Source organism: Aspergillus fischeri, genomic scaffold (assembly GCF_000149645.3).
Source record: "Aspergillus fischeri NRRL 181 1099437636266 genomic scaffold, whole genome shotgun sequence".
Classification (NCBI taxonomy): Eukaryota; Fungi; Ascomycota; class Eurotiomycetes; order Eurotiales; family Aspergillaceae; genus Aspergillus; species Aspergillus fischeri.
Genome location: NW_001509760.1, coordinates 205575 through 220564, shown reverse-complemented (window position 1 = coordinate 220564; position 14990 = coordinate 205575). Strand labels below are relative to the sequence as shown.

General features: G+C 50.6%; 7 protein-coding genes across 7 annotated transcripts, besides 2 other annotated features; 3 read left to right on the top strand and 4 right to left on the bottom strand.

Moving 5' to 3' along the window:
* Nucleotides 1–1223: 1223 nt before the first annotated feature.
* Nucleotides 1224–1999, top strand: NFIA_047880 (LysM peptidoglycan-binding domain-containing protein; the record flags this gene model as incomplete). Its single annotated transcript, XM_001257348.1, has 3 exons — nucleotides 1224–1283; nucleotides 1391–1664; nucleotides 1722–1999. The coding sequence occupies 3 exons, from the start codon at nucleotides 1224–1226 to the stop codon at nucleotides 1997–1999; spliced, it is 612 nt and encodes a 203-aa protein (XP_001257349.1).
* Nucleotides 2000–2280: 281 nt separating this feature from the next.
* NFIA_047870 (putative MFS transporter) lies at nucleotides 2281–3858 on the bottom strand (the record flags this gene model as incomplete). Its single annotated transcript, XM_001257347.1, has 3 exons — nucleotides 2281–3509; nucleotides 3555–3603; nucleotides 3652–3858. 3 exons carry the CDS (start codon nucleotides 3856–3858, stop codon nucleotides 2281–2283), a joined length of 1485 nt encoding a protein of 494 aa, XP_001257348.1.
* Nucleotides 3859–4641: 783 nt separating this feature from the next.
* Nucleotides 4642–6530, top strand: NFIA_047860 (putative MFS transporter; the record flags this gene model as incomplete). The annotated part of the gene is made up of 9 exons (XM_001257346.1): nucleotides 4642–4699; nucleotides 4756–4897; nucleotides 4947–5107; nucleotides 5161–5283; nucleotides 5327–5683; nucleotides 5732–5785; nucleotides 5833–5880; nucleotides 5925–6236; nucleotides 6319–6530. 9 exons carry the CDS (start codon nucleotides 4642–4644, stop codon nucleotides 6528–6530), a joined length of 1467 nt encoding a protein of 488 aa, XP_001257347.1.
* A 1029-nt stretch (nucleotides 6531–7559) lies between these two features.
* Nucleotides 7560–8075, bottom strand: NFIA_047850 (uncharacterized protein; the record flags this gene model as incomplete). Its single annotated transcript, XM_001257345.1, has 1 exon — nucleotides 7560–8075. The coding sequence occupies one exon, from the start codon at nucleotides 8073–8075 to the stop codon at nucleotides 7560–7562; it is 516 nt and encodes a 171-aa protein (XP_001257346.1).
* Nucleotides 7589–7613: a microsatellite.
* Nucleotides 7685–7739: a microsatellite.
* Nucleotides 8076–9046: 971 nt separating the features above from the next.
* Nucleotides 9047–10079, top strand: NFIA_047840 (oxidase ustYa family protein; the record flags this gene model as incomplete). Its single annotated transcript, XM_001257344.1, has 5 exons — nucleotides 9047–9278; nucleotides 9331–9462; nucleotides 9509–9639; nucleotides 9685–9784; nucleotides 9838–10079. The coding sequence occupies 5 exons, from the start codon at nucleotides 9047–9049 to the stop codon at nucleotides 10077–10079; spliced, it is 837 nt and encodes a 278-aa protein (XP_001257345.1).
* Nucleotides 10080–10276: 197 nt separating this feature from the next.
* Nucleotides 10277–11404, bottom strand: NFIA_047830 (cupredoxin domain-containing protein; the record flags this gene model as incomplete). The annotated part of the gene is made up of 3 exons (XM_001257343.1): nucleotides 10277–10822; nucleotides 10867–10935; nucleotides 11063–11404. 3 exons carry the CDS (start codon nucleotides 11402–11404, stop codon nucleotides 10277–10279), a joined length of 957 nt encoding a protein of 318 aa, XP_001257344.1.
* Nucleotides 11405–12144: 740 nt separating this feature from the next.
* Nucleotides 12145–13541, bottom strand: NFIA_047820 (FAD-dependent oxidoreductase; the record flags this gene model as incomplete). The annotated part of the gene is made up of 5 exons (XM_001257342.1): nucleotides 12145–12319; nucleotides 12371–12446; nucleotides 12499–12792; nucleotides 12839–13124; nucleotides 13170–13541. 5 exons carry the CDS (start codon nucleotides 13539–13541, stop codon nucleotides 12145–12147), a joined length of 1203 nt encoding a protein of 400 aa, XP_001257343.1.
* Between the last annotated feature and the right edge of the window lie 1449 nt (nucleotides 13542–14990).

Sequence of the window (14990 nt, the reverse complement as noted above, 5' to 3'; positions counted from 1 at the left end):
TCCTAAGCACCGATGTGGAAGTCAACGTTGCCGTTCTTCCCCTGGCCCTGAGCCCCAAAGGCGCACGAGCCAAACTGATGAACGCGTACGTACCTGAAACGGTCCAGATGGACGGGATGGCGAATCCGAAGAAGGCTTTGCTGATGCTGGCTCGGCGGGCAAGTACAGAACTCAGCCGTGGTGCCACACTATGGTTAAGGTTAGTGATAGACTTTGGAGGTAAGCAGCTGAACAAACCTGGCCCCAAATGTTGCAGCACGCATTCAGCGGGCAGGGATTCAGCCCAGCGAGATCAGTTGTATCAGATGGCGTCTTCGTGCCTGGCTTTTACGGCCCGCAGACAGCGTTGGCCAGGGGTCCCCTTGCTCAGGCAGATAATGCTACCGGCCTAGATATTTAAGCATCCGTTCCAGAACCAGGTATTTTTGTTAAATTCTTCCAGATCCTGTGGTGTTATACTGTATGCTGCAGCAAGGTCTGCACTTTGTCATCTGTGTGAATCATGTAGGTGGCACACGATCTGTCCGGAAAGGGCTTGGGTGAAAAGTCAGGGAGAGTCCCAGCTGAGCAACAGACATGCTAACCTGGTTTGAGAGTTGACCAGAAGTTCGGATCGGAATTGTACTTGGTGAAGTCTTCTGGGGCAATACCACACCTGGTCCTCCGGTTCCTGGCGGCCTTAATCTGTGCGCTAGTCGATTAGTTGTATTCGAAATGAAGTTGCCGTCTGCTTCATCCCCTACAGAGGACTCCTGCATGTAGAACTAGGACATTATTCTACTCCAATAGTAAGACCGGCACTTGGTCCGGATCCTCCGGTAGTGTCCGTTTGGCTGCAGTAGGCGGCGGTAGGCCGAGACTGTAAGGCCTCCACAGCCGCTTCGCTAGTACAATAGGCCAATGGAACCAGTTCCTGACCCTTAGGGCACGGATATCCGGCATCAACAGACCTGGACCACCTGGTACATTACCACAATAAGCACTAGGGTGATAGGGTCCTAGTGTAGCCCATTTCTCTCCGCTAGTGCTGACGCTCCAACATCGCGAAGTATACGAAATGTTGGACTCGAATAGTCGGTGGTTTGATCAATCGGTTACGTGACTGAAAGACACCTACAGGAACACGTGGAGGTATACGTAGCTATAAAAGGAGGCCAGTGACTACATACTGCTGGTCAGATCAACATCCCAACTTCCCCTTTCTCTCTCTACATCCTGACAACATGGGTTTCAAGAGCGCTGTCCTCCTGGGCTTGCTCCCCCAGCTGCTGTCTGCCAGCGTTGTCTGCAACTTCTCCGTAGCAGCCAACAATGGTGCCACTTGCCAGTCCTTCGCTTCGACCTGGGGTCAGACCGTCGAAGGCTTGAAGCGCTGAACCCTGGTGTCCAGTGTCCCAATCTGATGCCCGGTCAGAGCTACTGTGTCATTGGTACCGTCTCGGACGACCCAGAGCCCACGACCACGACGCCCTCGACAACGCTGACGACCACAACGTCCACAACCACCACGCCCTCGTCCCCATACCAGCCCACCCAACCGGGCCTGGCAGCCAACTGTGACAAGTTCCATCTCGTCGCGTCCGGTGACCAGTGCGATACCATCGAGGCCAAGTATGGCATCACCGATGCCCAATTCAAGGCCTGGAATCCTAGTATTAACGCCCGTATGTGTGATCCAGTCCCTCTTGCCTGCATAACTCTCCTAATCTTGATGACCACAGAATGCACCAACCTCTGGCTGGACTACTACGTGTGCGTGCACGTCCCAGGCGCCACGATGATTTCACCTCCCCAGCCCACACCCACTGGTCCGGAGCCCCAGATGCCCGGCATCGTGAGCAACTGCGCCAAGTTCTACCAGGTCAAGTCGGGCGATAGCTGTTGGTCGATTGACAATGCTGCGGGTATCACTCTTGCTCAGTTCCGCTCGTGGAACACGCAGATTGATGAAAACTGCACCAATCTGTGGGTGGACTATTACGTTTGCATTGGGGTCTAATCATTCTGCGGAACCTGTCAGATACTATGGGAGACAGAGCTAGTTAGATGATATAAGTGAGTGTTAGAAATAAATGCTGGATTTGGTAGTCCAGAGTCTCTAGTACCTCATGCGCGGAATACAGGTTGTCTATTATCTACAGTATGTTATTAACAAAACTGCGCTTGCACCGAGCACCTTTTTTCGAGGACCGGTAAAACCGCTGTAATCTAGACAGCAGGCTGCAGTTTGACTACACTGGCCTGATATACAAGAGAACCTTCTTTCCAGGCCCCACTGCACTAATAAGTATACTTATACCTCGGGTGTCTATCCCCAAGCTTCGCAAACTGCTCCTCATACGGCAGATCCTCGGTCCCCTGGAGCAACCCCAACGGATCCCTCTCCTTCCGCCGATTCAAAAACCGCAATAACAGCACCTGCACCACGACAAGCACCATCGCAATCACCAGCAACGCTAGATTAAAGCGGATCCCCAGGTTGAAGTACGGCGCCGACTCCTTGGGATAGATCCACGTACTCATGATACCCCCCATATTCGTCGCGATGAACGCCATCGCCACGGCAGTGGCGCGCCGCAGGTGGCCCGCCGTGTTATTCGGAACCCAACTAATCAGGCAAGGCGCACAGGCATACACGCCCGTCACGAGAAGCATGAGCGCAGCGTAGCGGATGCCTACACTGCGTCCGTTGATAGCCAGCGCGGCGCCAATGAGCGCGATGCCGCTTGTGACGAAGGCCCCGGCGCCGCGCTGCTGTCGGCGGTCGGAAAAGTACGCTGTTAGCATTGTCACGAAGAACCCGGCGGCGTAGGGTGGGACGGTCATCAGTTGGGTTTTTGTAGGGCTGTATCCAAGTGCTTGGACGATGGAGGGCGAGAAATATGCGAGTCCGAAGAGGCAGGCCCCGTTGCAGAAGAGAATGAGACATGCGATCCAGACGTGGAGATCTTTTAGAACGGAGATGACGCCCTTGAATGTGACTTTGGACTCGGTTTCAAACTTGTTGCTGTCCTGCTGCAGACGGGCGATGCAGCGCTGGGAGTGCTGCGGGCGAAAGGTAATGACTTTCTCCGGACCGTTGGGAAGCACGAAAAAGGAGAAAATACCGAAGCAGACGGTGAATAAGCCCTCGAGGAGAAAGATCCACTGCCAGCCCTTCATACCGCGGAGGCCGCTCATCTGCTGGATGGCTGCTGCGAGGAGGCCCGAGAAGGCGCCGCTCAGGGAAGCGGCGGAGAAGAAGAGGGCGATGCGAACCTGGAGTTCGTGGCGGCGGTAGAAGTTCGACAAGAAGAGAACAATGCCCGGAAAGAGACCTCCTTCTAGCAAGCCAAGGAAGAACCGACATGCGAGGAAGCCGGAGTAGTTATCCACTTGGGACTGGAGCGTTGTCACGAGCCCCCAGAGTGTGCATAGAGTCGGCAGGAGGATACGGGGGCCGATGATCTTCAGCAGGAGGTTGGAGGGAAGTTCAGACAGGACATAGGGGACATAGGTGACGGTAATCGCTGAGCAGTCAGTACTAGCAATTGAGGACGGTCAACACAACGTACCTGTCTTGTATTGCAAATCGGTCAAATGGAGGTCCTTTTCCAGACCGGCCTATGCTCTGCTTAGCAACAGATCTGGGGGTGATGGTAGATGACTTACCACTCGTGCGTTTCCAACATTTGCACGGTCTAACCAAGCCAGCAGGTACAGCATGAGGGTCATGGGCATAAGCAAAAGGTCCAGCCTGAGAAGAGTCTGGCGGTCGAGCTTCAATGTCTCCTCGTCCAAAGCAACCTCCTCGTCGGCGACCTCCTTCTTGGCCTCAGGATCTCCAACATGATCGCGAAATGACTTTTGATCGGTCATTGTGGAGATACGGCAACTGGCCAATGCTCTCAGATACGAAAAGATTTTACACGTCTTGGCCATCGCGGATACGAGACGTCGCCTTTTTGTAAATATAGCCAAGAAGATCGTCGGTAATGGTCGCTTTAGACTCTCCACTCACGCGGAGCATTTCCGAGGTCTAGTTCCTAAGGAGTCCCCGCGAGATGACTACGCTTGCAGCAACTTGCTGACCGGAAAACTCATCTATACGAAGCATTGGCCCGCGGGATGGACATGAATGCGGGGGCGGGGCAAGAGGCGAAAAAAGTATATAGTATCGGGAATCCCTAGCGATAGGCCGCGGCTCTCACTTTCTGGCTGTGGGATCTTTGCCGCTGTCACGAACCGATGTTAAGCCAAGACATGGCATAGGATTGGGGATGACATTGCGAGGCTCTTCAGCATGGAATATGAACTAGGGACGCCGCTGTCAGTCTGATTTACCTTAGAATAATTATAATTATTAGGCAAAGGCAAATATATAAAGAATGGACAAGGATGAAGGTCTAATTCTTCTACTAGCATATATATATAGCAATGATATGGGAAACTAGCAGTAAGGCTGCAGAACCTTAATGAATTATTACTCGTTTAGTAGATTAAGTCATAGTAGCCATCTAGAATTCTGGTAGGTGAGGTTAGAATTATAGAGTTCAGTTTGACCGCAACCGGCCAGATGGTTGACATCTTCCCAGGATGAATCATTCCGCCCCTGACGTCGGTGACGTTAGGAAAAAGTACATGCTAGTTTCCCAAGTTGCGATGGTTTTAGAACTCAGAGATCACTGTCAATTATGGCGTGTCACTATCAGCTATGGAGGTAACCGGTCAGTCGCTGGTCCATGGCATCAAATCCCGGACGGCTAACATGCATAGACAAAGAATCTGCCTCGAATGGCGACAAGAGATCGACCGGGTCGTCTCCGAAAACCATCAACGAGCGAAAGTTGATGGCCAAGATCGACTGGCATATCCTTCCATGTTTGTGTGTCATGTTTGTGCTGGCATTCCTGGATCGGTATGGTTAGACTCCCATGTCGCGATAACTGATGCTCACCACTTTGCAGTATTAACATCGGTAATGCAGCGATTCTGGGGTTGAAGGAAGACTTGCATATTCAAACAGGAACGGAATACAACACCGCACTGACCATTTTCTTCGTGCCTTATATCGTCTTTGAAATCCCGTCGAATATCCTGCTGAAGAAATTGAAGCCGCATGTATGGTGTATGCTTTATTGGCTTCCGCAAATAGGAACAACCTATTGACTACAGATTCAGTGCCATTATGCATGATCGGCTTTGGTCTGGTCACAGTCTGTCAAGGTCTCGTATCAAATTGGGGCGGACTAATGACCACTCGCTGGTTTCTCGGCATGTTCGAGAGTGGCTTGTCTCCTGGATGTGAGAACTCCTCCGCCTGTTCCGAACGTACTAATCCGGACAGGTCTCTATCTTATTGGTATGTGGTACAAGCGCAGCGAAGCTCAGAAGCGATTCAGCTTGTTCTTGAGCTCGGCAATTATCGCTGGTGCATTCGGCGGGTTGCTTGCCAGCGGGATTGGGAAAATGGACGGGCTGCGTGGCTACGGCGGCTGGCGCTGGGTGTTTATCTTTGAGGGTGTGATCACCTGCCTGGTTGCAATGATCTGCTTTTTCATCGTCCCGGGGTTTCCTGAGGATGCAAAGTGGCTTAGTGAGGAGGAGCGAGAGTTCGTCCGTTCCAAGCTGGCGGATGATGTGGGAAACGCCGCCAGCCACGCGAGCATTGGATGGCGCGATGTTCTGGCTGTTTTCAGAGATTGCAAGCATACTTCCTCCGCCAGGATGGATGATCGCTAACACCGAGCAGACAAGGTCTTTATAGGCGGATTTATGTACCTTGGACAGGGCGTCACAGCTTACGGTATGTATGTATACTTTTGGTTCTTAGCGAGATACTGACGACAGCAGGATATGCCTATTTTGCTCCTACGATTATCAAAACCTACGGCCACGACGGTACGATCATATCTCCTATCAGTTGCACACAACTGACCTTTCAGCCATCAAATCGCAGCTCTATTCCATCCCACCATGGGCCACAGCCTTTGGCCTCTCCATGCTCATCGCCTTTTTATCTGACAAACTCCGCCACCGGTTCATCTTCGCCATTATACCGATGCTCATCGCCATGGCCGGGTTTGGCATCCTCCTTAACGTCCACGACCATCATAGCGTACAATACGGCGCTTTGTTCCTTGTCACGAGTGGCTGCTATAGTGCCATGCCCGTACTGGTCTGTTGGTTCTCGATGAACCTGGGGGGTCATCGTCGACGAAGCGTAGGGACAGCATGGCAAATTGGATTTGGAAATAGTACGTCCTCATTCACAGGCCGGGGTCATGCTAACCTTTGCAGTCGGTGGGATCATTTCCACTTACTCCTTCCTCACTAAAGACGCTCCTCGCTACCGTAAGGGGTACATTATCAGCCTGTCCCTCCTCTGTTTCTCCGCCGCCATGGCTATCCTCTACTTATTGGCAACACTGTACGATAACAAGAAACGTAATCGGGCCATTCAAGAAGGGAACATTGACATGCAGGAATTGTCGGAAGACGAGCTGGAGTATATGGGGGATTTGGCACCGACATTTCGCTATGTTTATTGATGATCAGACACAAAAGTAGTTGAGAAAAAGTGAGCAACACGGGAGAGCATACGATTCTAACATTGCCTTTGTAAACTGTTGGTCTCTAAATGGTTGATTCTTAATACAGATAATGCCTTTCGGCCAGACGCTATCGCCCGAATAAACTCCTGTAGATCAATTACCGAGACTTGGTCAAGCTTTCCACCTCGAAGTTTAAATACAAGCAGATCTAAAGGACAACCAATTGCTTCGACTCTTCGAATAGCTCAAAATTGCCATGAATTGTAAACTGCCCTTCGTGTGGTTGCTGAACTAACATGACGAGTTTCTGTTACCCCTATGCCTTCACTCTTAAGTACAAGAGGAATATGTATGCGAAGTCTCAAATGCTCATTGTGTGCTAATTTGGAATCTTTCACGCCGGTGCCTTAGCTGACCAGAGCGACCTGGCTGAGAGTGATCCCGGCGTCGGAAGCAGGATCAATGCATCCGAAATGAGTTGAGCTCAGTCGTGCATTTGAGGTGACATCTGTGTGGCTCCCTACATATATATGCAAGGAGCATTGCTGTGATTGTATCACAAGCCATACGCCACCCTGGCCTCTATGCCCCTGCTCAAGGCTCATCTGTCAATCTATGTATTCATGGACAATAATGTCTTTTATTTCAGGAGATCTAATGTCTGCAAATCGAGCAGATCAATCCTTTCTAATGGATGGCAGCACGTTGGCCTCCTCTACCGTCGTCGATGTACATTGCTATGCAAGGATCTTCCTACTCCTTACAGGGTACATAGTAGAAGTACCGGTTATAATGAAAGTTTAAGACTCGCGTATGTTATGATTCATTTCATCTAGACAAGACATTAGGAATTAAGGAGTGTGTAAACATGATCATCATCATTGCAAATTGCGTAGAGCTTTGCTCGATATGCCACAGATATTCCACGTCGGCACCATCCGTCGGACCGTTTCTTGAACTGCAATGCGTCAGGATGGGCGATCCGATTTATGGCAAAGAGAACTTACGACTTTCTGCTCAGCGACCCTAGTAGTTCTCGTAGGTGCCGTAATTGCCATAGTCACCATAGTCACCATAGTCGGCGGGAGTGGGAGAGGGAGTCGGGGTCTCTGTGGGGGTCGTGCAAGGCTCATCGTCTCTCTTCACCTTGTACTCTCCGTAGTCCCCATACTTGCCGTAGTTGCCGTAGTCTCCGTAGTCTCCATAGTTCGCTGGAGTGGGAGTTGGGGTCTCAGTGGTGGTTGTGGTGGGCTCTTCGTCACGCTTGTAGTGACCATAGTCCCCATATTGACCATAGTTTCCGTAATCGCCGTAGTTGCTGTATCCTGGAACAGGAGTTTCTGTTTTGGTGCATGTGGTCGTGGGGCTGGGCTCCTCGTCGCGCTTGTAGTGGCCGTAGTCACCGTACTTGCCGTAGGAGCCATAGTCCTTGTAGTCTCCATAACCGGCGGGCGCCGTTGTCTCGGCATGAGCCTCCTCGATGGGTCTGGCGCTGACGCTCAGTGCCAGGAGGAGGACAGCAGCTTTGCTAAGTAAATGCATTGTGCTGGATGATAGGTAAAAGTTGAGGGTGAAGGAAGAGTTTGCTATGTGACAAGGAATGAAGAAGATCTTGGGGACGGACAAGGGTAGCAGGCTTTATAGACAGTGCACAGCTCTATTTCCTTGCTGTGGCTCGCACTTAAGCCCGAGAGCAGAAAATGACTCCCCAGCCTCCAAGTCGTGGACCAATGCTTATTGGCCAAGTCTCTGATGACTGCAGCGGTGTGGGATGCTCTGAATACAAGCCGTCATGGTGTTCCAATCAGGAATACTGCAGAATACAAGGCAGGAAGCTATATCGACGCGGTGTTACATTGTTCAAGCCTTTGTCGCCACAGGTAACGCAAACATTAGCCATCTGAGCAGTTCGTCCACTGTACATTCAGCCATGGAACTGCAAAGTCAATCTGACCAGTTTCTATCTATGTTCACCACCGCCGATTCCCATTGGAACTCCGACCGTCACCCAGGGAGATCAAAACTCAACACACGAATATCCGGAATAGGCATCTGTCTGTCTTCTGCATGTCTCAAGCTTGCAGGTTCTGGATTCTCGGCAGAGTCGGGATTGGTTGTTCTCCGCACACTCGTGACTCTCGTCTGCAAGCCAAGCCTCGTCGATCAGTCTATTGCATCATGGGATCACTATTAATATCAATCTAGTGAGACAAAGACACCGCCAAGCGTTGCGGGTGGCACGGAGCCGAAGGGGATCTGCCAGCCCGGGCTTGCCCGTGTCTTACAACTCATCAAATAACAGATTGCATCCGCGGGGGGCCTGTTACTCCACAATTCGCCATTGGTGGGAGGTGAGACATGCACGGTAGGTACTTGGAAGTAGTCACACTGCTACCCATCCGACTGTTGTTGCGGTCAAGATTCCCTCGGTCACGTTGCTTACTTGGATTATATCTTCTATCATCTGAGCTTCTGTAATGTGATGGTCAACTGCTACGTACTCAAAAAACAAGATGGCGCGCTCCGAGTCAGATAAGGATATCGATGCCAACTATGGCCTACTCAACAATGAGGAAGCCCAGAATTGGAGTCATGATGAGAAGCCGCGAACTAGATCGCATGGGAACTGGCTCAAGGCCTTGCTCTATGTCACGATAGCGGTTGTTTCGTGCTTGGTTGGACTCTTCATCGGACATCAACTACAAGACCTCGATAGGGTCTGTACTCGTCATGTCTCACATTATTGTACGTACCTCATTTTTCGAATTGCTGAGAACTCCATAATTAACAAGAACAGCACCTGTTACCTCGAACGTCGACATAACATTTCAACCTCAGCGGTTTAATGGTTCGCTGCTCAAGGAGAACATTTACCGTCAAGATGCCAGCCCGGAGGTCGATGCAGCATGGGAGGCATTAGGTGTAAATTGTAAGACAGATTACCCTGAGATAAACGAAATACTAACCATGAGCAGATAGAAGTTTGCGTGTTCCTGCCGAAGTAGCAGAAAAGTCCGGACTGGCGCGAGACCAGGTCAAAATCAACCAGAAGTATGGAGGAGGCTATCCAGCGAATGTAGAGGGCTTCCATCATCTACATTGTCTAGTATGTCTTCATTCTTCATATCAAGATGAAAGCTGACCAGTGTAGAATCTACTGCGCCAAACGCTCTACTACAACTACGATTACTACCACAAGCTCGGTCAAGGGGCTTTCAAGAACGACGATTTTATCGTCCGACGGCACGTTTGTACGTATTTCAAATCGCAGTTCCTGCTCAGACTAAGGCTGACAATTCACTAGCCCACTGTCTGGATATCCTACGACAGCAACTCATGTGCACCATTGATACTGGAGTCCTCGGCCAAGTCTGGATCCATCCCGATCACCCAGAGGCGTATGTGGACTTCAACACAGAGCATCAGTGCAAAAACTTTGAAGCTATCCGCCAGTACGCCGAGAAGAATCAGCTGCCGGCACAGATTCCAAAGGATTTCTTGGAGCCACCTAAGCCAGGTGATAGAGTCTATGATGAGATTCCATAGAGAGTCTCGAACGCGAAGGTCATGAAATTGTGTACTATTTACATTAACTAATGAAGAAAGCGCTATTGTACCTACTGAGCCAATACCCATGATGCTTTTCTGACTTTATCACGGCTGAAGATACCACAATGGGGAATACAAAAACGCCAGAACAGGTGAAGAATACAAGAGGCAAACTATATAAAGAATAAGAGACATCACCTCCATCCGTAGTACATCCCTCCTGGCGTCCCACCGACAACACTCCTAGCCTCCAACTCACTCGGTTGACGGATCTCTTCCGGCGGCGGTGGCTGCTTCGTTGCAGGCTCCCAGTTCCAATATCCAACATTTTGCAGAGGAGGCGAGACAGCAGGCGGAGAGGCGCCCGAGCTCAACGACAATGTACCATGACCTCCGACTGAAGACGATGCAGTGAATCCCTGTTCACTCTTTCCCTCACCATGACCACCAAAGAGAGCCCAGTGAGCCGTCCGCTCCATCCGTCCGACCTGCGAGGATGATCCCTGTTTATACCTATTCCGACACAGCGTGATCACAACAACGAGGAGAATGCCAATAAAGGCAACCCCGCCGATCACAGTACCGGCTATGGCGCCACCGCCGAAAGAGCTCTTCTTGTGGGTGGTGGTAGCCGAGGACGAGTAGCCTGTTCCTTCGGCGGGAGGTAACTGTCCCGGGACAAGCATGTAAGGGTATCGCCTTGCTTGGGCGTATTGTGCTTCCCAGGTCATTGTTTCGTTCTACAGCTATGAGCATCGGTTTTGGATCGTGGGAATAGACTTACTGGGTTGATTACGCCGATCATTCCATTGACGAGACAGGAGTCGACGGCCGTGCAGTAGAAGAATGTGGGCTGTAGTTGCAGTCAGTCAACTATTCCGGGTCTTGTAGCTAGACATACCTCGGTATCGTTCACAACTAGGGACCAGGTGGGAGGCTAAACAGTTAGCCTTTGATCTCGACATAGGCGATACACTAACCTCTCCTTCCAGCTGCCCATGGCTATTTTCCTTGAAGGTATTAAATTGTCCGGAATAGAAGATCTCCCCAGCAGCAGGCACACACGGTGCCATAAAGTCCGCCTTGACGACGGAGTGGTTGCGCGGGTAGAACTCGAAGACGATGACATCGCCAACGGCGGCGGTGATGTTGTACGGCGAGTATTGATGAGGGTTTTCCTTTGGGCCTACTTTGACGGTATGCGTAGCGTGAGGAGCCGTCGAGGATGGAGTCATCGCTGTCTGAACCGTGCCTGTTGCGTGTGTCGTTCTGGACTGGAAGAACAGTAGCACAGTCAGGGAGATGATCGATAACTTCAGCATCGTGGCATCGAGAAGGAAACGACCCGCAGATGAATGCAACTTTCTGGGGTCTGATAATAAATATTCTGTTTCATGGTTGTCGCGCGCTGCCTCAATGTCTCATTGTCTCAATGACAACAAAGGAAGTAAATGCGGAAATCATTAGTCCACGCCACATTTTATTTTGGTAGCATCTCGAAGTCTACGACGGTTCTCTTTGTTCATGGGCCTGCTCCTTGGTTTGGAACCTGATTCTATTAAGGTTGGAGTTCTACGGAAGGATAGACGGCTCACCTGGATGTGCTGAGTACCGGCGGTGTAGTTCTGTGGCTGTCATGTCAGTCTTTTCGAAAGATAACTATGCTAAAAGGAAGCTACAAGCTAATTAAGTGTCACCTGTCGCAAGTAACCCGAGTGTGCCTGTGGTCATGTTGATATTTCACTCGTAGTGCTCGACGTCCTTGGGATCCATGACTTGAACGAAGAGGTCGAGAGGGATACCAAGTCACATCTTGACTTTTGACTTGCATTATTCGTCAATATTGTAGAATAGATTAGGTCGCTTATAGCATTTAGCAGTAAAAGCGAGGCTTCAATGACCCTGTTACTGCTGTCATAGCACAAGCCGTCACAGAACGCAATGCTAGATTACAGCTCGAGAACAGATATCGTCGTTTTGTTGATAATCCACCATCGATCGCTAGTTCCCAATAGCCTGACGACGGTAATATCGAGCGAGGCTTCATATCCTCACAGTTCTGTCACTTGCTATCCAGTACTCTCTTTGCCACGAGCGGGCTCCCATTCAAGATCCTTGGGTAATCGTGCGCATCGAGGCAGGCCTGTCGCGAGTTTAGAACACTCACCTCCGCCCGTCTAAAAACATCGTTCTCGTATTCTTGGATAGACCGACGTAGGGAATCATATGATAGTGACCTACACATAGTCAGAATTATCAGTTTCAGACGATGGGGGTACAGGACGCACTCCGACGAGGCGAAATCGATTCGCCGGACGAGATCACGGACATCAGCGATGGCGCTGTTGGCTCCTTCACCGCGGACTAGATGGTCATATTAGCGGAATGGCATTTTAGGTTTAACGTGCCATCTTACACATGGTCATTGTATGCGCAGAATCGCCCATCATCACCACGCGGGGATGAGGCCTCTTTCCAGGGGTAAAGATCCAGTCCTGGATGCGGATTGCGCGTGCCTCTGAATCATCAGGGAGATTGTGGACCAGCGATCGGAACGGTTCGACCCAGTTGGCTGTCAGCTCTTTCATCAATGCAATCCGGCCAGCATTATCGGGCGGGAGTGGGATGTTTTTCTTGTCGGCCCATGAGACGATGATCTGACAGACGTAGGCATCTGTGCTGTCGTCAAAGTTGTTCGGGGTGTCAAGGACTGTAGAGTATTAGCGGCAAGAAACAAAGGTAGAAGACGTGCGTACAGCTGAAGAATAAGAAGACGTTCGAATCTTGATGGGCTCCCTGGAATATATACGGATCCATCGCCCGGAAACAGGCGGCCTGCTCGGGCGAATAGCGGACTGTCACTCCGAGAAGCTGGACGGGCAGTGGATTCATCTGATACGAGTCGGGATATGCCAGTTTACGGATGCGAGAATTGGCGCCATCACAGGCAATGAGTAGACTCCCAGTGTAGGAAGTACCATCTTCAAAGTGCGCTGTGACGCTCTCCTCTGTCGATGTGACATCTACCACTGTTTTGGACCACTACTTCGATTAGTTTTTAGAAAACCACAGACCTCAAAGACAGACCTTGACATCAATCCCCGTCGTCAACAACTCCCTCAATCTGCCCCTGTTCACCCGCACCCTGTCCGCAGCGGGGACCTCGAACAGCGCCGATCCGGAACTCAGGTCAAAGAACGGGAACCGACCGACATCGCCACTCTCGGAAGCTTCCTTGTTCACAGAGCATTCGGGTAACCGTGCGACGATATGCTCGGGCAGCATTTCCCGCAGGATCGGCAGTCCCCAATGCAACGTCAGTCCCCATCCCCCGCTTCGGATATCGATAGAGGAATCCCGCTCAAAAATGAGGAATGGGACCCCTGATTTTTGCAGATACTGGGCGAGGGTCAGGCCGCTGATCCCTGCACCGATGATGAGGATGGGTAGACCAGACATGCTGTTGAATTAGCAGTTGCCTATTGATCTGCCGTGCTTTTGGTAAGTAGATAGTCAAAAAGAATGGATATCAGGCCGGAAGAATAAGTGTCAGCCGTAAGAAACGTTACATCAGGGATGTGGACAGCTGCCAACTAATCACGTGATAGTATGACCACATTAACTCCCAGAACGACGCCTAGTTAGCTATTGAATTATCAACGTTTCGTCATCTCCACTTTACCTTCAGAAGACCATCATATTCCCCAATAGGGTCCTACCCTTCGACCTGCATTGAACATAGATGATCCAAAGATGGAGCAACAGCGCCCGAAAGAGACACCATCGCTACAACCTCATGCCCCCATTATAAGAATAGCTGCGAAAGCTCTAGCTAACAGGAATATTCCTGTGGTGGAATACGGGCAGCAGGTACAGTGGCGCCATGGCGAACCTGTGGTCCTTCTAGTAAGCAACAAAAAGATATTCGGCAGTCTAGCTGTTGGGCACTACTAACCTCCGAGTCCCAGCTTGTCGAATGGGCAGTCCCTGATGCACTGCTCTCACTCTCATCGCAGATCCTATCAGACTGTGGATTCTCGTGTGTTGCCCCATCCACCAACGTCACCGACAGATACGGGCAATGGGAGCGAGCGGCCCTCATTCACGAGCTAAATGGGAGAAGTCCAGTATATCTCTACCCATTATCGTTTGTCGGCTTTACGCTCCGGGACACAGTCGAAGTCACATCTACCTTTGATCGTACACTAAGGATCCTGACGCCCAAACCTCGGATGTATATGCAGTCGTTGATTTGTCATCTCCTCGATCACCCGGTTGGCGATACATTCAGACTTCGAGTGCAAGATGATCTACTGTCTTTTATATCCTTTTACGTTTTAGGCGACAAGCCACTGAATACGAAGACTGGTGAATGCGACGACGACGAGAGTGAGGAAGACTTCCAGAAGAGAGTTGGAAATGCTGTGAAGAGGATGAAAACTTGGGATTGGGGCGCTGATGAAAACAACTATCTTTGTATTGCTGAATCTGTCGTTCGCAACTGTCGGTCCATTTACCAGCTATCTAATTGTTGATGAGTGCAAAGTTCTCCGCGTCCAACGTAGTCTCAAGCAAAGGCCGAATTGCAGCATGCATTTGGTACAGCTTGCGAACCCCCGAGAGCAGCTCCTCCTTTGGTTTTTCCGGGTAACCCTCAAAATCCATGTGAAGTTCGTTTCCAGCAAGCCACTTCAAAAGCACCTCAACGTGAACATCACTCCATCACTCTCGGCCTTCCTGATGCTCTGAGGACGGGTGGATTCAGCCAAGAACGACCATCTCTTGATCTTCGTGAGGACGAGGACGGAGGGTGCAACGATAGGGACTGAAAGTGGATAGTTAGCGCACAGTTCACTCTAATAGAAATAGAAATGAAAAAGGGCACTGACTAGGGGTATTGCCAATCCT